The sequence below is a fragment of the Melopsittacus undulatus genome (genome assembly GCF_012275295.1).
Source record: "Melopsittacus undulatus isolate bMelUnd1 chromosome W unlocalized genomic scaffold, bMelUnd1.mat.Z SUPER_W_unloc_1, whole genome shotgun sequence".
Taxonomy (NCBI): domain Eukaryota; kingdom Metazoa; phylum Chordata; class Aves; order Psittaciformes; family Psittaculidae; genus Melopsittacus; species Melopsittacus undulatus.
The window spans coordinates 1830807-1852796 of NW_022993942.1; the positions used below are offsets into that span (position 1 = coordinate 1830807).

Genomic DNA, 21990 nt, shown 5'->3' on the forward strand with positions numbered 1-21990 from the left:
ATGAGGAAAATCTATTGCAAATAGAGAACAAACTATATTGCTTGTCTTAGTAACCATATGTTGCTAATTCAAGGGATGAACAAGTACAGTAGGAAACATAAGAAATGGTACTTTCAGGATTTGTCTACTTTTTTAAATAATTAACTTTACATGCAGTCTTTGAAAGTTACTGTTTACATGTGTTCTCATAAAAGGAGGGCCAAGGAGAATCTCCATCCTCTACTGGATACTAGGGGATACCTAGTGACTAAAAATGAGGAAAAGACTGAGGTATTTAATGCTGCCTTTGCCTCAGTCTTTAATAGTCACACCAGCCATCCTCAGGGTACTCAGTTTCTTGAGTTGGATGACAGAGATGGGGAGCCAATTGAAGTCCCCATAATTCAGGAAGAAATGGTTAGTAACCTCCTGCTTCGCTTAGATGTATACAAGTCAGATGGGTTCCACCCAGGAGTGCTGAAGGAGCTGGTGGAGGATCTCACCAAGCCACTCTTCATCATTTATCAGCATTCTTGGTCTAGTGGGCAGGTCCCAGGGGACTGGAGTTTGACCAACATGACACCTCTCTACAAAAAGGGCAGGAAGGAGGATCCTGGTAACTACAGGCCTGTCAGCCTGACCTCAGTGCCAGGAAGGTCATGGAGCAGATCTAAGTGAGAGCACTCAGGATGTGTGGGAAAACAGGGGATTCAGGCCCAGTCAGCATAGATTCATGAAGGGCAGGTCCTGCTTGACCAACCTGATCTTCTATTACAAGGCAACCTGAGTGGTTGATGAGGGAATAGCTGTAGACATTGTCTGTTTGAACCTTAGTAAAGGGTTTGATACTGTCTCCCACAGCATTCTCTTTGAGAACCTGGTTGCTCATGGCCTGGATAGGTGTATTCTTCGCTGAATATAAAGTTGCCTGGATGGGCAAGCCCAGAGTGGTGATAAATGGTTTCACATCTAGTTATCGACTGGTTACTAGTGGTGTCCCTCAGGGCTTGGTGTTAGGACAAATGTTTTTTAATATCTTTCATGATGATCTGGATGAGGGGATTGAGTGCACCCTTAGTATGTTTGCAGATGACATCAAGTTGGGTGAGAGTGTTGATCTGCTGGAGGATAGGAAGGTTCTGCAGAGGGATCTGGACAGGCTGGATCAATGGACTGTGGCCAGTGGTATGAGGTTCAATAAAGTGCTGGGTCCTGCATTTGTGTCACAATAACCCTATGCAATGCTCCAGACTTGGGGAAGAGTGGCTTGAAACTGCTCTGCTGAAAGGGGCCTGGGGGTGCTGATTGACAGCCAGCTGAACATGAGCCAGCAGTGTGCCCAGGCAGCCAAGAAGGCCAGTGGCATTCTGGCCTGTATCAGAAAAGGCATAGCCAGCAGGACTAGGATAGTTATAATTCCCCTGTACTTGACACTGGTGAGGCCGCACCTCGAGTATTGTGTTTAGTTCTGGGCCCCTTGCTGCAAGAAATATGTTGAGGTGCTGGAGCTGGTCCAGTGAAGGGCAACCGAGCTGTTGAAGGGCCTGGAGCACAGGTCTTATGAGGAATGGTTGAGGGAACTGGGGTTCTTTAGTCTGAAGAAGGCTCATTATCACTCTACAACTACCTGAAAGGAGGATGGAGAGAGGAGGTGGCTGTTTTCCCAAATAACAGGCGATATTGCAAGAATTAATGGTCTTAAGCTGTACCAGGGAAGGTTTAAACTGGATTTTAGGAACAGTTTTTTCATCAAAAGGGTGATCATGCATTGGAACAGGCTTCCTAGGGAAGTGGTGGAATCACCATCCCTGGAAGTGTTAAAAAACTGTGTCGATGAGGCCCTTGGTGACATGGTTTAGGGGTGGTCTTGGTGATCTTAAAGGTCTTTTCCAACTTAATTGATTCTACGATTTTTATGATTTTGTGATTATGGAAGATATCCCTGCCCAAGTGGAGAATCTGGTTTGGAGGATCAGTTCCTAATTGGTCAGCTGTGATGCTTTTCTAAAATATACTGATAGTTTGTAAAGGCCATTATAGTGTTTTTTGGATGTATTAATTTTGTTTACTGAATGCATCCAGAATAACAGAATATGAAGAGACTTCTCATTGTGCATGAAAGAAAAAATATTTTGTTTCACTCCAATGTTTATTTTAACCAGGTCTCAAATCAGACTATGCTTTCTGGTTTGTTTTTCAGAGTGATATAATTGAAAGTGCTTCTATATTTGAGGAAGAACAAATTGGTGGTTGAATGGTGGATTAATAAGTAGCTGTTGTATTGCCAGAATAAGAAGATATTTTGGGAGTTGGGAAGAACCTGATTTTCACCCTAATCTAGCAGCTTTGCTGCTCACTTAAATACAGATGAATGAAGACCCCATTTGGAAAATCACCAGGTCAGCGGTCCAGAGCTGATGCAGGTGAGGTGTTACTGAATTTGGGAGGTTGGTTTGTTGTTTTTTAGTGGGTAAAAAAAGTGTTATTCTTTTATAGATTTTATTATGTACTCATGGCCTTATGAAGCTGTTACTGTTGTGGTTGGAGGGGTATTTGTTTTGGGGTTTTTAGATAAGAATTATTGTTTACACTGTAGAAACTGGAATTTAAAGGATATACATAAATTTAACTAAGCTGTACAGACATATATAAGAAATTGTACTGGTTTTGGCTGGGATAGAGTTAAATTTATTCATAGTAGCTTTCATGGTGCTAAATTGTGGATTTGTGCTGAAAACACAGTTGATAACCCAGGGATGTTTTAGTTATTGCCAAACATGCTACCTCCCCCCCTTCCCCCAGCAAGTAGGCTAGTGGTGCACAATAAGTTGAGAGGAGACACAGCCAGGATACCTTACTCCAGCTGACAAAAGAGGTATTCCATACCATAGACTAACACTTAAAGGGGAAAAATTTCTCTTTTGCTCATCTCAGAAGTGCTGGAAAATAAACAGTTCACCATATATTTATAACTTGCTGTAATTTTTTGCATTATTTTATAGAAATTGATCAGGTAGTAATTGTGAAAGAGCATCTCGCTTCCGAAGAATTTTTCTAAATGTACACAGACATTGTTGCTACATTGTGCATTTTGTAAATTGAAATAATTAGTCAAAGTATTTTAAAGAATTTTTTATTTGAAGAAACTCAAAATATGAGTAACCAGTTAGCCTTTTATGAGTGGTTAGGCTAATTCTAAGTTTTACAGCTCAATAGACTTACGAATCTCAGTAAATCTATCTCATGGACTTTGTAGTCAGAATTATCAGCAATCAACTGTTTATCCGTAAAGTGGATTCATGCCTGGTGTGCAGTAAACATGCTAAAAGTAATTTCCACATGTTCAGGAGAGATATTGTTTATTCAGGCCTGGGTGTTTGGTGGACTGTTCTGCAGATCAAGCAGACCAGTGCTATCTTTCTTCATTACATTTATATGCAAAAGTTAGAAGGTAGTACACTCCCCATTACAATGATTGGTTGTATTCTACATATAATTGTAATATTTGCTGTGTCATCCTAGCTACTACTCATGCTCAGGGGAAAGGTCTTCACCTGGGTTGGGGTCTTTTTGACCTGTGGGCATGATTTTTAGTATTATAATGAATGCTGATCGCTTTAGGACATCTTAAAAGTTAGTTCTTTTGCCAAATTAGGTAATCGAAGGGTCACTTCGCCAAGCTGTCAAGTAACTAATCCTTTCGGTGTCACCAGTCCTGGATGTTCTCCTTTGATCCTTCAAACACAAACAATATCTGGTTGTGCCCATGAGTTCCTTATGGTTTTAAGAGGGTCACTTTGTCCCAGGCCCAAGTTGCAGTAGCTATGTAACTATGGCTACCAATTACAGGTACATGATATAGCAAGCAGCATATATCAACACAACAAAAAATCAAGTTACCAGTTAAGAATTGTTCTGTATGCTGGTATTTGGTCTTGTATAAACTGAAACAGACTTTTTTTAGCTGTGCATTCTGTTTGGACTAGTGTGCAGGACAGAGAGTAGAAATTATCAATTGCAAATTAAGAATTCTACATTCTGGCATTTTGTGGATGAAATTGTTGAAAGTGAATGCTGTTCAATCATTCATCTGTTCAATGATTTGCTTTTTAGTTGAACTTAACTGAGTAATGTAACTTTCTTTGTAATTATTTTCTCTCATCTGAAATTACCTCATGTTCTTTACCTGGAGGAAATTATGCCCTTCCTGTTATGTACTGCAAAACTCACTAGTGACCTGCACAGTGAAAAACTTTGTAGACAAATGGTGTAGCACATCATCTAACCCTGACTATTGTTTATTGTAGCTTTCCAAGATACCTCATGAAACCAAAGCAGTTTCATATAAAATTGGGAAACCACAGTTAATTTTTAAAATACCTAAGTGATAGTTTATTATGGTGCTTTTAAATACCCAATTCATTCAGAAGTGAAGTAACTGATATTAGAAGATTTCCTTGAAACCTTTTAATTTCTGTCTCGTTGTTCCCCTTGGTATCAGTCCCCCTGTCTTCATAGTCTTTTTAGGAGAAAAGCTTTTAGATGGTCAAAGAAGTCTGGAGGGAGTTAGGACTTGTTGGAGCAAGTCCAGAGGAGGGCCAAAAGGACGATAAGGGGCTTGGAGCAGCTCCTGTATGAAGACAGGATGAGGAAGCTGGGGCTGTTCAGCCTGGAGAAGGGAAGGCTGTGTGGAGACCTCATAGCAGCCTTCCAGTATCTGAAGGGGGGCCTCCTAGAATGCTGGGGAGGGACTCTTGATCAGGCTCTGTAGCAAGAGGACAAGGGGTGATGGGCTTAAAGTGAAGTGGAGAAAGTCCAGGTTAGCTAGAAGGAAGAAATTGTTCACTGTGAGGGTGGTGAGGCACTGGAATGGGTTGCCCAGGGAAACTGTATATGTTCCATCTCTGGCAGTATTCAGGGCTGGGCTGGCCAGAGCCTTGGGTGATATGATTTAGTGCCAGGTGTCCTTGCCCATGGCAGGGGGCTGGAACTAGATGATCTTCAGGTCCTTCCTAACCCTAACTGTTCTAAAGGTTATGATCTGGTGGCAATTACAGAGACATGGTAGGACAGCTCACACGACTGGAATGTGGTCATGGATGGCTATGTCCTTTTTAGGAAAGATAGGTCAGCAAAGCGAGGTGGTGGAGTCGCCCTTTATGTGAGAGAGCGACTAGAATGTATTTTCTGTCCAGGGTCAGATGAGGAGCAACTGGAATGTCTGTGGGTACGAATTAAGGGACAGGCTGGTAGAGGTGATACAGTTGTGGGGGTCTGTTATAGACCTCCTGATCAGGATGAAGGAGTTGATGAGGCTTTCTACAGGCAACTGAAAGGAGCCTCATGACTACATGCCTTGGTCCTCATGGAGGATTTTAACTACCCTGATATTTGCTGGAAGACTCACACAATCGATCATTCACAGTCTAGGAGGTTCCTCCAGTGCATTGATGATAACTTCTTAATGCAAATGGTGGACAAACCAAGTAGGAGAGGAGCGCCGATATATTTAGTACTCACCAACAAGGAGGGTCTGGTTGAAGTGGTGATGGTCAATGGCAGCCTTGGCTGCAGTGACCATGAGATGGTGAAGTTGAGGATCCTGTGTGGGAGGAATAGAATACCTAGCAAGGCCACAGTTCTGGATTTCTGAAGGGCCAACATTGCCCTCTTCAGTCAATTGCTAAGGGAAGTCTCATGGGAAAGGGTACTAGGTGGTAAAGGGGCTCAAGATAGTTGGTCAGCATTCAAGGACCACTTCTTCCAAGCTCAGGATCAGAGCGTCCCAGTGGGTAGGAAATCAAGTAAGGGATCTATGAGACCAGCGTGGTTAAACAAGGAGCTGCTGGGCAAACTGGAAGAAGAATCTACGGATTATGGAAGGAGGGGCTGGCCACCTGGGAGGAATATAAGACAGTTGTTAGAGGATGTAGGGAGGCAATTAGGACAGCTAAGGCCTCCTTGGAACTTAATCTTGCTAGTCAGGTTAAGGACAATAGAAAGGGCTTCTTCAAATATATAGCGAATAAAACTAACACAAGAGGCAATATAGACCCACTGCTGAACGAGATGGGTGCCCTGGAGACAGAGGATATAAAGAAGGCAGAGGCGCTGAATGCCATGTTTGCCACTGTCTTTACTCCTGCAGACTCTTCCTGGGGGCCCCAGATTCCTATAGCCCCAGAAGGAGTGAGGACAAAGGAGGAGTTTGCTTTGGTAGATGAGGATTGGGTTAGGGATCAGCTATGCAATCTGGACATCTATAAGTTGATGGGTCCGGATGGAATACACCCACGGGTACTGAGGGAGCTGGCGGAGGTCATTGCTAGGCCACTCTCCATCATCTTTGGTAAGTCGTGGGAAACGGGAGAGGTGCCTGAGGATGGAAGATGGCAAATGTCACACCAGTCTATAAGAAGGGCAAGGAGGACCCAGGTAATTATAGACTGGTCAGTCTTATCTACGTCCCTTGAAAGGTGATGGAAAAACTTATTCTTGACTCCATCTCTAAGCATATTAAGGATGAGGGGGTCGTTAAGAACAGCCTACATGGTTTTATGAGGGGGAAGTCATGTTTGACCAATCTTATAGCCTTCTATGAGGAAGTGACTAGGTGGAGGGATGATGGTAGAGCAGTAGATGTGGTTTTTCTTGATTTCAGTAAGGCATTTGATACTGTCTCCCACAGCATCCTCAGAGATAAGCTAAGGAAGTGTGGGCTTGACGATCAGGTAGTGAGGTGCATCAAGAACTGGTTGAAAGGAAGAAGGCAGAGAGTTGTAGTCAATGGGGCAGAATCTCGCTGGAGATCTGTGATTAGTGGAGTCCCTCAGGGGTCGGTGCTGGGACCAGTGCTGTTTAATATTTTCATCAACGACCTGGATGAGGTAAATGAGTGTACCCTCAGCAAGTTCTCTGATGACACTAAATTAAGAGGAGTGGCTGACACACCAGAAGGCTGTGTTGCCGTTCAACGAGACCTGGACAGGCTGGAGAGTTGGGTGGGGAGAAACTTGATGAAATTCAACAAGGGCAAGTGTAGAGTCTTGCATCTGGGGAAGAACAACCCCATGTACCAGTAGAGGTTGGGGGTTGACCTGCTGGAAAGTAGTGAAGGGGAAAGGGACCTGGGGGTCCTGGTGGATAGGAGGATGACTATGAGCCAGCAATGTGCCCTTGTTGCCAAGAAGGCCAATGGCATTCTAGAGTGCGTTAGAAAGGGTGTGGTTAGTAGGGCACAAGAGTTTCCCCTCCCCCTCTACTCTGCCTTGGTGAGGCCGCATCTGGAATATTGCGTCCAGTTCTGGGCCCCTCAGTTCAAGAAGGACAGGGAATTGCTTGAAAGGGTCCAGTGCAGAGCCACAAAGATGATTGAGTGGAACATCTCCCTTATGAGGAGAGGCTGAGGGAACTGAGTCTCTTTAGCTTGGAGGAGACTGAGGGGTGACCTCATCATTGTTTACATATATGTAAAGGGTGGGTGTCAGGATGATGGAGCTAGGTTTTTTTTCAGTGATATCCAGTGGTATGGCAAGGGGCAGTGGGTGTAAACTGGAGCATAGGAGGTTCCATGTGAACATCAGGAAGATCTTCTGTGGAGACAGTGTTCTCACAGGAGAATGTATATTTGGTACATGAGCTCTGAATAACTCCAAGGGATACAGCAAGGCCGTGGGAGGCCCCAGGAAGCCTAAGCAAGCAAGATAAGAAGAAGCTGTAATTCACTGAGTTATGAGAACTGTGGACTGTTGGCAAGCGTTCGAGGTCAAGTTCTCACACCTGTGCTTAACCAATTACATGTTAGTCACTAAGGGTCCTCAAGACAAGTATCCAGTCATGATGTGCCAAATTGCTGTAGGTGTGTGTAAGCAATAGTATATAAGTAGTTAATGCTTTGCAATAAATGGCTTTTTGTCTGATCACATTAATCTCTGACTGAGTCCATTCCGCGACAGTCTTCTTTACTGTGAGAATGACAGAGCACTGGAAAAGGTTGCCCAGGGGGGTTGAGGAGTCTCCTACATTTGAGATATTCAAGGCCCGCCTGGACAAGTTCCTTTGTGATGTACTCTATCTTTCCCTGCTCTTGCAGGGGGGCTGGACTAGATGATCTTTTGAGGTCCCTTCTAGCCCTTTGGTTTCTGTGATTCAGAACCAGACATTCAGAAACATTTTTACTTGTGACTGTCTTGCATTAATGTTAATTTGTTGTCACTCATTTGAAATATCTAGCTATTTCAAGGATAGTTCTTGAAAGTCTTTTTAATACATAGTTTTGAAGAAGAAACCCAGTGCAAAGTTTTAGACATTTGCTTCAATGACTTTTAATTTAGCCAGCTGATATCTGTCATCTTCCTTGACAACACCAGAGTATTTGTGGAAGGAGAATTCTGTTCGTAATAGAAAAGAAAATAGGCTTTGACCTGATATGTAATATCAGTATGGTTCACTTCTTAGCATTAGCTGGGTACTGTGAGAGTTTAAAAAAAAAATAAAATTAGACATTAGGTTTCTAAAAGTAACTTTTAGAATAATTTTGTCTAACAGTTGAATTGTGACATACAGTGAACAATAACATTGCAGCAGATTTTAGGTATCACAATGTGAACTTTATATAGAGGGTGATTTTTGTGAATTAAATTAAGTAATTTTACTTTACGTGTTGAGTAGAAAATTTCACTATTTATACTCTTAAAAAAGAAAAGACATTTTAGATGGTCAGACTTTTCACTGTTATTTTTTCTTATGCTATAATAGGCACCTTCATTTTGCACCGTGCAAAATCGTGGTAATTGGCACTCAGATTTCCTTAGATGCCATTTTTGCTTTCAATATTCCTACACTAAAGTTAATCTTGAGATCTTTAATTTGTTCTGTATTAAGTTTGTTTAATCTTAACTAAGAAGTCCTTAATTTATCCTCATGTCTGATTAATGTAGTATCACTTTTTGATACACATTTCTAAGTTGTATATACATTTGATCAGTCTCAACTCTTGACATAGTTGTTGTCTAGGCTTGGGTGTGTCCAGCTTCCAAGGCCTGAATACATGTTCTTAAAAAAAAGAATTATACATATATATATATATATATATTGACTTTGCTGTTGTTGCTTCTTCTACTGATCCTGTTTCATAGGCTGTGGGTAGTTGGCCTTTATTGCTTTTTGGGAAACAAGCAAACATATTTGGTAATGGAATTATCTGCTATATGTTTCCTAATTATAGATGTATATTAGGAAAGAGTGTACCAAATAGCCATTATTAGGAGACTGCATAATCAGCTTAGTAACACACGTTTGTGTGTGTATTGCATTTGGTTTTTTTTGGGGGGGTTTTTTGTTTTTTTTTTTGTTTGTTTAGTGGTTTGTTGTCTTTTTTAATATGCAGCTACTGAGCAGGAAAGACAGAACACTTTTCATCATTATAGTTTCACAAATAGTGGTCAAATTATTTGAAAAGAACAGCAAAAGCAGTAATTGTGATTTAATTACAGATTTTAAAATTAAGGTTTTGAAGGCTGAAAGAAAGATCTTTCAATGTGCTATAAATTAAAAGTATTGTGAGTTCATTGTCTTTTATTTTTCTTGAAAAAAAACTGGGAGGGGAAAAAGCTAACAAAAGCACAACTAGGTCAAGTGATAAGGAGCTGGAATTAGAAATTCAAATCAGTAATAAAGACTTAGATGTGGTGGCTTCTTTGAAAAAGCTAGTTTTCCTCTGACCTTCCTGCCAGCCTACAAGGGAAAGGCTTTTATTTGCTGTAAAGTAGGTTTAAAGAGGAGAAGAATACATTTTACTAAAATATCTGTGTTTTTGAAGTCTATCTCTACGGGGAAACAGACTTAATAGTTCCATCTTGAGAAATAAAGGATAACACTGGAGATGGAGAAATAAAGGAAAGCCAAACCTGTTTCTTATTTTTTCACAGCAGTTGTGTCGGTTTTGTTAGAGAGTAGTTTTTCAGGATATAGTTTCAGTAGATCAGCCAGCTGCTCTGTACCCTCAAAGAATGTTTTATTTATGTGTTGTCTTACCTTTTTTCTTTCTCTGTGAGAGTCAGGTAGAAGCATTCAGAAACATGGCTCCTACTTTTGCTATTGAACTTAACAGTATTTTAAGGAAATTTTAGGCAGAATTAATTCTGGCTCAAAAAACACAGGCCAGCTGACAATTAAATGCTTAATTCTTTCATTCTTGACTGGGAGTGGAGATTTTGTGTTGACTTTTTATTATGGAAAATATTTCATTTTGTAGTCCTAAGAGATTGAGCCATAAATACTTCCTTCTTCCTCATTCTATCAAAGTTTGACTCTGCTCCTTATTACAAAGAAGCATAAACCAAACCAGTTTGGGTGTTTTGGGGTTTTTTGGGGTTTCTTTTTAGTTTTTTTAGTTTTGTTGTTGTTCGGTATTAACTTCTGGTTTTATATTCATGGCAACATAGTTTATTTTGAATGGTGTCTATAACATGGAATTTCATGGAATGTGCTGATTAGAACAGTAGCACTTGTCGTTCCATATTGTTCTTCAATTACTGTTAACATATTTGAAGTCACATTATTGCTTGAGACCAAACCATATTTGATCCCAAAACACTTGATGCACTAGTTTTTCACTTGAAAGATTTGTGTGAACATATTGCCCTTGAAATTGCTGAGAAAATTTTAAATGTCTCTATGAATTGGGCACTCTGACACGGAATGACTAAAGCTAATCATGCTTTTATCACAAGCCATTTAGGAGGTACTAGAGGTTTCAGGATCATTTGTGTGAGCAAGGTTGTTATGTTTGGCATTCTCTACTAAAAAAAAATCAGAAACATATGTGTTAAAAATTAATATAATACTTTTATTTTCTCTCACATGTCTTAAGTCATTAAGATATAGTAAGACTTAGGACATCATACATTTATAAACAAATATATTTGCAAAAAAACTGTACAAGCTGTTTGAAATATTAAATTGAGAGAGAGAAATCCTCTGTGCAGCTCTTTTGTTTCATTAGTGCTGTGGTTTAAGACCAGCCAGTAACTCAGAACTATGCAGCTGTTTGCTTACTCCCCCCCTTTCTTCCTTCCACCACTCCCAGAGAGATGGGGAGGAGAAGAATTTAACTCCCATGGGTTGAGATAAGAACAGTAACTAAGGTATAATACAAAACTTCTACTATGACCACCAATAATAATAATGATAAGGGAAATAATAAGGGGAGAGAATACAATTGCTAGCCACCCCAGCCTGACCCGAGCAGCAATCTGGGCCTTCCGGGTAACTCCCCCAAGTTTATATACTGGGCACGACATGCTGTAGTATGGAATACCTCTTTGGTTAGTTTGGGTCAGGTGTTCTGTCTCTGCTCCCTTCCAGCTTCTTGTGCCTCTCCTCACTGACAAAGCATGGGAATGAAAAGTCCGTGGTCAGAGTAAACATTACTTAGCAAGAACTAAAATCATCGGTGTGTTATCAGCACTGTTCTCAAGCTAAAGTCAAAAGCACAGCACTACACTAGCTAATAAGAAGGAGAAAAATGACTGCTACAGCTGAACCCAGGACAGTGTGGAAGGAAAATTCATGATCATTGCTAAAAAAATGCACTGTAGTATATTTGTGATGCATGCAGTCATCTCCCTCAATTATCTTTCACCTCCTGTATTATGTTCAGATGTTCCTTTATGGAGTAAGAACTTCTGCATTCAATACAGGATCCAAATTACAAAGAAAACTGGTGATGATGACTTTTTTTCCACTGAGATCATTAAAGAGCAAGATCAACACTGTTCTCAGGCTAAGGTCAAAAACACAGCACTGCACTAGCTACTGAGAAGGAGTAAATTGGCTGCTACAGCTGAAGCCAGGACAATATCCACCACTTATTCCATAGCATACACGTGATGCTCAGATCCCATATTTTAAAATGAACCATCGCTTTTTATCTAATATATATACGCATATATATACAGAGAGAGAGAGATATCATACCTTTGTCCATGGACCAATCCCTATAAAGTTGCTGAATCCATCCAGTCCATGATGTCAGGTTCCATGTCTTGTAACAGTCATTCAAGGCAGGAGAGATGGTGTGTAGTGTTGAATTGTTGCCTGCTCACAACACTGTAGAACTCTTCTGGTCACTGCTGTGCTTATCTTGTTTCATCAAAGTTCATTCTTTGTTGTGATGATAGGAGGGAAGTCAAGGTCAGTTGATGGCGACCTCAGAACAGTTCTGATGCTGCTGCCAGCTTTTTCCCTTGACTTCATTCTCTGCTGTTGATAATGACAACACATATCTTCTTTTCAAAGCCCAGAGTGGTGGATATGGGTATCTAGCTGATGGGCTATAAAAGTTGCATAGCAGGTAATAGCATATTCTGGAGTTCATTGGCTGTTTTCCCACAAAATTAAATTGTCTTGAGGTACACTCCGGATTTCATTATCTTCCCGGATTTCCAACCAAGTATAGCTGGGTCCCTGAGAAAAAGCAGTCCCATGAGTTGGTTTGCCTTTACCTGAAGCAAGAAGAACCCAGACTGTCTTCCCAAACAAATTCTTTATGTGCCAACAGGAAATTTATCCCCCACTACAGTATGTAAAAGTTCTGATTGGGCTGTGTTGGCCCTGTTGGCAGATCCTCTAGTGTTGACCAACCAGATGGCTTTTGGTAAATATGAATCCCAACGTTTGAAAGTCCCACTGGCCATTGCTTTCAATGTACTTTTTAACAGCCCATTGTATGGTTTGATTTTCCCAGAGGCTGGTGCATGGTAGGGGATATGATATACCCACACAATGCCATGCTCTTTGGCCCAAGTGCCTATAAGGTTGTTCTGAAAATGAGTCCCATTGTCTGACTCAGTTCTCTCTGGGGTGTCATGTTGCCACAAGAATGGTTTCTCCAGGCCCACGATAGTGTTCTGGGCAGTGGCGTGGGGCACTGCGTATGTTTCCAGCCATGCGGTGTTTGCATCCGCCATGGTAAGCACATGGCACTTGCCTTGGTGGGTTGGTGGAAGTGTGATGAAATCTGTCTGCCAGGCCTCCCCATATTTGTACTTCAGCCATTGTCCTCCATACTAAAGAGGCTGTAACCATTTAGCTTGCTTAATTGCAGCGTGTTTCACACTTGTGAATAACCTGGGCAATAGTGTCCATTGTTAAGTCCACCCTCTGATCACGAGCCCATCTATATGTTGCATCTCTGCCCTGATGGCCTGAAGTGTCATGGACCCACCGGGCCAAAAATAATTCACCCTTATGTTGCCAATCTAAGTCCATCTGAGCCACTTCAATCTTAGCAGCTTTATCCACTTGTTGGTTGCTCTGGTGCTCCTCAGTGGCCCTACTTTTGGGTACATGAGAATCTACATGGCATACTTTCACCACCAGGTTCTGAACCCAAGCAGCGATACAGTGCAGCAGCCCAGATGGATTTACCTCTGTGTTGTCAATTGCTCACCTTCCATTGGTGCAACCCCCCCACAGGGCATTTGCCACCATCCATGAGTCAGTATAAAGTACTGGCCACTTTTCTGGTTCAGCAATGTCCAGGGCCAGCTGGATGGCTTTTACCTTGGCAAATTGACTCGATTCATCCTCTCCTTCAGCAGTTTCTTGTTGGGGACTCCATACATCTGCCTTCCATCTCTGATGCTTTCCTACAACATGGCAGGACCCATCAGTAAATAAGGCATACTGCTTTTCACTTTCTGACAGTTTATTATATGATGGGGCCTCTTCAGCACACATCAGCTCCTTCTCTGGTGACATTCCAAAATCTTTGCCCTCTGGCCAGTCCGTGATGACTTCTAGAATTCCTGGACAACTGGGATTTCCTATTTGAGCTCATTGTGCAATTAGTGCAGCCACCTTACTCTGTATTATCGCTTGCATGATGTGTAGAGGAAAACCTGCCTTGGAGCATCCAGCCCAACATGGGCAAATGGGGTGCCAGGAGGAGCTGTGCTTCAGGGCCAATCACTTCTGAAGCAGCTCGAGCCCCTTCATAGGCTGCCAGTATCTCTTTTTCATTTGGGGTATAGCTGGCCTCAGATCCTCTGTCTGTCAAACTTGAGTCTCCCCTGGAGTTTTCTGCCAGAGGCTCTAGGTAGGAGCATTCTTCCCAGCTGTGGTACAGTACATATCTTACATCTGGACTGGTCCGGACTTGTCGAATGGCCACTGCATAAGCTAAATAAGCTTTTAATTTACTCAAAGGCTTGTTGCTGCTCAGGGCCCCATGTAAAGTCATTCTTATTTCTGGGTCACATGATAGAGAGGGTTTACAATCAAACTGTAATTTCAGATCTGCATTTTCCATAACCCTACAACACCTAAGAAAGCTTGTATTTTTTTCTTATTAGTTGTTGGAGACATTGCTGTTACCTTGTTGATTGCATATGTGTGGATCTGGCAATGTCCATCTTGCCATCTTACTCCGAAAACTTTAATCTCTTGTGCAGGTCCCTTGACCATACCTTGTCTTATGACAGGACTGGCCTTCAGAGGGATTTGGATTATTTTCTTTACTTTCTAAAAAACCTCTACTTTATCACCCCACAGAATGTCATCATCAATGTATTGCAGGTGTTCTGGAGTTTGCCCCTGTTGCAGCGCAGTTTGGATTAGTCCATGGCAGATGGTAGGGCTGTGTTTCCACCCCTGGAGCAGTCTTTTCCAAGTGTATTGGACGCCCCTCCAAGTAAAAGCAAACTGTTGCCTGCACTCTGCTGCCAAAGGAATTGAGAAAAATTCATTGGCAATATCAATTGTGGCATCCCACTTCACTGCTTTTGACTGTAGTTCATATTGAAGTTCTAGCATGTCTGGTACGGCAGCACTCAGTGGGGATGTGACCTCATTCAGGCCGTGGTAGTCTTTTGTTAGTCTCCACTCTTCTTTTGACATTTGCACTGGCCATATGGGGCTATTAAAGGGTGAGTAGGTCCTGCTGATCACTCCTTGGCTCTCCAGTCTACAGATCAGCTTATGGATGGGAATCAGGGAGTCTCAGTTGGTGTGGTATTGCTGCCGGTACACTCTTGTGGTCAGGATTGGCACTTGTTGTTCTTTGACCTTCAGCAACCTCACAACAGAAGGATCCTCTGAGAGACCAGGCAAGTTGGAGAGCTACTTTATTTTCTCCTTTTTGAAGGGTATACCAAAGCCCGTCGGTACTGCTTTCGGTCCCTCTCCGGAGGTAGTCTATGCCAAGGATTCATGGAGCGTCTGGATCAGTCCCAATAGGATGCTTTTTCCACTCCTTCACAGTTATGCTGATTTCAGCCTCCAGTACTGGCAACGCCTGGTATCCTCTTGTCACTTCAGAAATGGAAATGGAATTAACCTCTTGGCAGCTTGGTGGCATCAGGGTGCACTCTACACTAGAGCCTTATACTCCTTTGTGACTTGTGTGCCAGGCCATCTGATCCACACAGTCCAGTAAACTCGGTTGTCCCCCTCTTCCACCTAGCTGGATCAGGGCACCTCTAATAGTGATCAGAAGATTTTCTTTTACATCTTGTAGAAAGGGATTGGTATTTCTTATAACAGGAGTTTGAGTAAAATCAGCTCTTTCACTCTATCTGGGAAGCTGCTCACCAAAGACTGGAGCGAGCAGCAACTTTCTTGGGAGGATCATCCTTGACTGTTATTCTCCTCGTCAGTTCACGCACCCAACCCTGCAGAACTGAAGAAGGATTTCATTCCACTTTCTCATGTGTTCTCCGTGATACTGCAGGTAAAACTATAGGGTAGCCTGTTACGTGTACCTCCTGTATCTTTTCTTTCAGACAGTAGGGTGACTTCTGTTAATGATGCGCATGAGGAGTATGTGATAGATCGTCTCTTGTTTGAACACCTGGACAGTTTTTCCACAGCTGAAATAATGGAAGGGGTGAGATTGTCTTCGAACTCTCTGAGATGATGAGTCAGCTTGACTGTTCTGGTTCTGCCTCACTCCATGTCATTGATGCCAATGAGTGGGCATTTGATAATGGCGCATTCCGTGTGAGTTTTCACCAGTGGGTTGTATACATTCAGTTTAATCTGGATCTACGGATGCACTCTTGACATCCGGCCTGTGGTAGATCATCTCTAGAATGGCTGATTTCCTCAGAGACTGGATGGCTTTCTCTGGCTTTGTCCACTTGGCTGAACGAGTCATAACATCGTCCTTGTAAGGAAACCTTTCTTTCACAGCTGCCAAGAGCCGCCTCCAAAGGCTGAGCAACCGTTTTTCTTTTGCAGTTGCTTTGTTAATTCTCCCTTCCCTAGCAAGTAATCCCAGCTGCTTGGCTTCTCTACCTTCCAGTTTGTGACTGTTGGCCCCATTGTCCCAGCATCGGAGCAACCAGGTGACGATGTGCTCTCCTGGAAGATGGGTGATATCTTTTTTGCATATTCTATAGCTCGCTTGAAGTCTGGGATCAGTTAGTTGCCTTTTGTTCTTCTTCCACTTCCTCAGATAACTTTTAATAAGTTGTTCAGCTGCCATCCCTTGTAGTAAGTGCATTGGGTCTTCATCTTCCTTCACTGCCCAGGTTGCTCTTTGTGCCTTTCGTTTATTTTTCCCCTTGCTGATAGGGTCAACTGATATTGTCACTTATTGCTCCTTTGGTTTAGCTGCAATGTCTATAACAGTGTTTGGAGTGGCTTCAGTGTTTGTTGTCAGGGCTCATGTAGCTGTTGTACTTGGGGTTTGAGTAGCTGGGTTGTCTGTTGCTATGTCATCAAATTCAGAGACATCCCTTTAAAGGTACTGGGTAGTGTTTATAAGGGCTCTATAGTTATAGGCTACATGCCCCAGGATTTTGCAGTAAGTTGTTCCTCTTTGGTATTGCCATAATGAAAGCACACCTCGTTTAAGTATTCTGCTAATTTTTCTGGATTTTACACTTGTTCAGGGGTGGAGTTCCAATGCACTGGAGGTGCCCACTGGCCCAAGTGCCTACCCATATGATCCTACACACTCTGCCACTCATAATGGTCTAGCCTTGGGGAAAATCTCTTGGTGGTCCTCCTATACCATTGTCTAACCCTAGAGCAGACCCAAACCCAACCCTGCTTAACTTTCAAGATCAGATGAAATAGGGCGTTCTCAGGGTGGGATGGCCACAGTAAAGCACCCAGTCTATGTGTAGCAGTATGCCAATCCCCAGCACAAGCAGCAGGCAAATCTCAGAGGTATTAAACGGCCATCCAAAACCTTTAGAATTATCAAATCCTGTTGTAAATAGCCTGGTGGGGGAGTGGGAGGTGAGAGGGAATGTCTCCTTCGTAGGTTGACCCACCAAGGAGGAAAAAAAATATGTGTAATTGTTAAAAGTTTCCACTACATACCTCCCAAAGTATAGAGGTGATGACTACACTGGGAACGCAAGCCAGACCAGTTTCATGATCTATGTATTGTATTACGAGTCATTACCATGAAGTACAGTGAAACAATAACCTTAGCCCAGGCCCCCCAGCCGATAATCACTAAACCATCAAATAATGGCTGTAAGTAAGATACAACATGCTGAAACTTTGAGACCAAACACAACAACTCTGAAAGCAAATCAGTCAACATTGTGACAAGTGACTATTATTCCGAAACAATCAGTCTTGTCACAAATACTATTAGACACACTCTGGTCAGATCTGTTATTATCTCAACTCTTCGAGCACCACGTTGGGCACCAAAAAGTGCTGTCATGGTTTAAGCCCAGCCAGAATTATGCAGCTGTTTGCTTACTCCCCCCCTTCTTCCTCCCCCTACTCCCAGAGGGATGGGGAGGAGAATGGAAAGAATGTAACTCTCATGAGTTAAGAACAGTCCAGTTGCTAAGGTATAATAGAAAACTACTACCACCACCAATAATAATAATAATGATAAGGGAAATAACATGGGGAGAAAATACAATTGCTTGCCACCCGTTGACCGATACCCAGCCCGACCTGAGCAGTGATCTGGGCCTTCTGGGTAATTCCCCCTACTTTATATACTGGGCATGTCATGCTGTGGTATGGAATACCCCTTTGAATTAGTTTGGGTCATGTGTTCTGTCTCTGCTTCCTCTTGACTTATTGTGCCCCTCCTCCCTGTCAGAGCATGAGACTCAGAAAGTCCTTGATCGGGGTAAACATTGCTTAGCAACAACTAAAAACCTTGGTGTTATCAGCATTGTTCTCGGGCTTAAGTCAAAACCACAGCACTGCACCAGCTACTAATAAGGAGAAAAATGACTGCTACTGCTGAACCCAAGACACTTAGTAAGATAAGTTTTATTTCTGTCTTATGTTGTGGACTTTATTTCTTCTTTTACTCTTGAGTGGGGGTGGGGAATAAATACACAGGACTAAAGATATTCTAAGGCATCAGAATTTTAGTATTTCAATTCATCCTGAAATTTCTGTACGGAAAAGAAAAACAGAACAGCATTTCTGTTGTGAATTTTTTCTGAGGAGCTTTGCCACTTAATGAAACAGTTTTTGCAGCCATTCAAAGACTGCTTCACATGCAAACATTTTACCTTTGCATGGTTCAGACAATATTTCATAAGTAGGATGTGAAAGCAATGGAGGTCTTTTTTGGTTATTAATTATTTCTTTGTGTTTTCAGTGGTGGTTTGCCATGTTTTTATCACCAATATGATATTTACATTGTGTGCGTCTAATTTATTGTCTAATTAGGAATGTTGAACATATATTGGAATGTTCAGTTGGAGTCCAAATGCCAGATTATGCACCTGGGATGGAGTAATGCCAGGCACAAGTATAAATTTGGATATGAGTGGCTGGACCGCAGCCCTGCAGAAATCCATCTGGGGATACTGACTGAGAAAATGCTCAGTAGGAGTCAGCAGTGTGCCCTGACAAGAAAAGAGGGCAGTCCACATAGAATCATAGAATAGTTAGGGTTGGAAAGGAGCTTAAGATCATCTAGTTCCAACCCCCTGCCATGGGCAGGGTCACCTCACACTAAACCATATCACCCAAGGCATCATCCAACCTGACCTTTAACACTGCCAGGGATCGAGCGTTCACAACCTCCCTGGGCAACCCATTCCAGTACATCCTGGGCTGCATCAAACACACTATAACGAGCTGATCAAAAGAAGTGATTATCCTTCTGTATGGAGCTGGTTGTGGGGCCTCACCTTCAATACTGTGTGCAGTTCTGGGTTCCACAGTTTAAGAAGGATGTTAAAGTCCTTTGATGTGTCCAGGGGAGAGCAAAAAATCTGGTGAAAGGGCTGGAAGGGATATCCTATCAGGAGCAGTTGAGGACTTTGAGCTTGTCATGTTTGGAGAGAAGGAGGCTCAGGGGTTGATCTCATTGCTCTCTATTGATTTGGAGAAAATTCCAGGAACAAACTCGCCAAAAGTTTCAACTTGACAAGCAGGCATTGGTGCACCAGGAGACACAGGGGCTAGCTCCTCCTAACATGTGACAGCCAGCATGGCTTCACTAGGGGGAAATCCTGCCTGACCAATTTGGTGGCCTTCTATGACGGGGCTACAAAAATGATGAACAGGGGTGGAGCAGTTGATGTCATCTACCTGGACTTGTACAAAGCATTCAACACTGTCCCACATGACATCCTTATCTCTAAATTGGAGTGTCATCAATTTGATAGGTAGACCACTCGGTGGATAAAGAACTGGCTGGATGGCCGCACGCAAAGAGTTATGGTCAATAGTTCAATGTCCGGCTGGAGACCAGTAGCGAGTGGTGTCCCTCAGGGATTGGTGTTGGGACCGGTCTTGTTTAATATCTTTGTTGGTGACATGGGTAGTGGGATTGAGTGTGCCCTCAGCAAGTTTGCCGATGACACCAAGCTGTGTGGTTTGGTTGATATGCTGGAGGGAAGGAATGCCATTCAGAGGAACCTTGACACACTTGTGAGGTGGGCTGATGCCAACCTCATGAAGTTTAACCATGCCAAGTGCAAGGTCCTACGCCTGGGTGGGAGCAATCCCAGGCACAGCTACAGGTTGGGCTAAAAGGAAATTCAGGGCAGCTCTGCAGAGGACTTTAGGGTGTTAGTCAATGAGAAAATGAACATGAGCCAGCAGTGTGCGCTTACAGCCCAGAAAGCCAACCGTATCCTGGGCTGCATCAAAAGAAGTGTGACCAGCAGGTCACAGGAGGTGATCTTGCCCCTCTGCTCTCGTGACACCTCACTTGGAGTATTGTGTGCAGTTCTGGTGTCCTCATCATAAGAAGGACATGGAACTGTTAGAACAAGTCCAGAGGAGGGCCACGAGGATGATCAGGGGACTGGAGCACCTCCCATATGCAGACAGGGTGAGAGAGTTGGGGCTGTTCAGCCTGGAGAAGAGAAGGCTGTGTGGAGACCTCATAGCAGCCTTCCAGCATCTGAAGGGGCCCTGTAGGGATGCTGGTGAGAGACTATTCATTAGGGACTGTAGTGATAGGACAAGGGGTAATGGGTTGAATCTTAAAGAGCAGAGGTTTAGACTGTATATAAGGAAGAAATTCTTTACTGTGAGGGTGGTGAGGTACTGGAATGGGTTGCCCAGGGAGGTAGTGAATGCTCCATTCCTGGCAGTGTTCAAGACCAGGTTGGACAAAGCCTTGGGTGATATGGTGTAGTGTGAGGTGACACATTCTTCCTTTGTTTCTGTGGCACTTAATAGGTCATCCATATAATGTAACAGAGTCCCTGTCTGAGTGGGTGGTTTCCATGATTCTAGTTCCAGCGTTAGCTGATTTTGAAAAATCATTGTACTGGTTTTAAACCCTTGAGGTAATACTGTCCAAGTTAATTGAGTTTTGCTTACTGTGTCAGGATTTTCCCTGTTCAAAAGCAAATAAATTCTGTTTTTCTTTGGCCAGTGTTGAACGAAAGAAAGAATCCTGTAAATGAACAACGGGAAACCATTTGGTTATTATTCAGTTTAGTCAATAAGGTATACGGAATAGCTATTACTGGATGAATATCCTCTACAAATTTATTGATTACTCTGAGATCTTGAACTAATCTGCAGCTTTATTTCTTCACTGGCAAGATAGGAGTATTATATCCCAATTCACACTCAAATAATAATTTATATTTTAAAATTTATTGGTGGTTTTTAGTTCCCTTTCCCTGCAATTTTAGGGAATACTGTTTTATTCTAATTGGTCAGGCCCCAACCTTTTTATTTCTACTTTAACAGGCAAAGCATTTTTTGCCTTTCCTGGAACTTCAGAAGTCTATACTCCCAGATATACCTGTTTAAGGTTTTCTTCTATTTCAGGGAGGTTCTCCTGTTCGCTTTTCTGTTGAAGATATAAACTCAAAACTGAAATTAACTGATTTTTAACTCTCCATTCCATTTTACCTTCTTTAAATGCTTCTTCTCACCCTAATATAGATTTCGGAGAATTTAGCATGCATAAAAATTTATGCATTCCCATATTTTTCCAATTTGTACTTTAAGGGTTTCAAGACGAATGGTTTGGGTTGTTTTTGGTTTTTTTCTCTTTTTCTTGGTGGCCAGTAGCTCCCACATCTGTAACAAATTCTTTTCTCTCTGATTTAACACCAAATAAGCTGCTCCTGTATCCACTAAAATTCCACCGGAGCCACCCCATGCACTCCCCCCAGTGCAGTCTCACTTCCAACGTCCAAACACCCCACAACACACACCGATTCGGTCCCACAGGAGAAGAACACACTCCCCCACCTCTGCCCGACATCCCTCCGCCTCTGTCTCCCCAGCACTCATCCCACACTCAAACACAGGAGCTGCCTGAGCTCCCCTCCTTTCCCTCTTGGTTTTCCTTAACTTTAAACTTCTTTCCCCAGTATCACGATCTGAACAGCATCTTTCTAGCTTAGCTTTCAAGTTTTTCCCTGTCCTTTTCCAAAGCCAAAATTAAAGGATCTGGTAGAGGTATATTAATTTCGCATTCCATCTGTCACTTGGGGTGGTTTCTTAAAGTGAAAAACATATCTGCACATATTACTTCATTCCATTTTCCTTGCCACCTCAGAAACAACATTAATTGTAACAATGTATCATAAT

At 42.5% G+C, this 21990-nt stretch overlaps 1 protein-coding gene across 5 annotated transcripts in view; it reads left to right on the forward strand.

The window, feature by feature from the left end:
* LOC117438190 (spindlin-Z) overlaps positions 1–21990 on the forward strand; it is a 101880-nt gene that overhangs the window by 25935 nt on the left and 53955 nt on the right. For 3 of the 5 annotated variants that reach the window (XM_034073665.1, XM_034073666.1, XM_034073667.1), the window contains one exon: positions 2180–2402. The exons of 1 other annotated variant lie outside the window; for it this stretch is intronic. In XM_034073665.1, the coding sequence (XP_033929556.1) occupies positions 2351–2402 (52 nt within the window). In that variant the 5' untranslated portion in view covers positions 2180–2350. The remainder of the gene's footprint in view (positions 1–2179; positions 2403–21990) is intronic. One more of the 5 variants, XM_034073668.1, reaches the window with a different exon arrangement.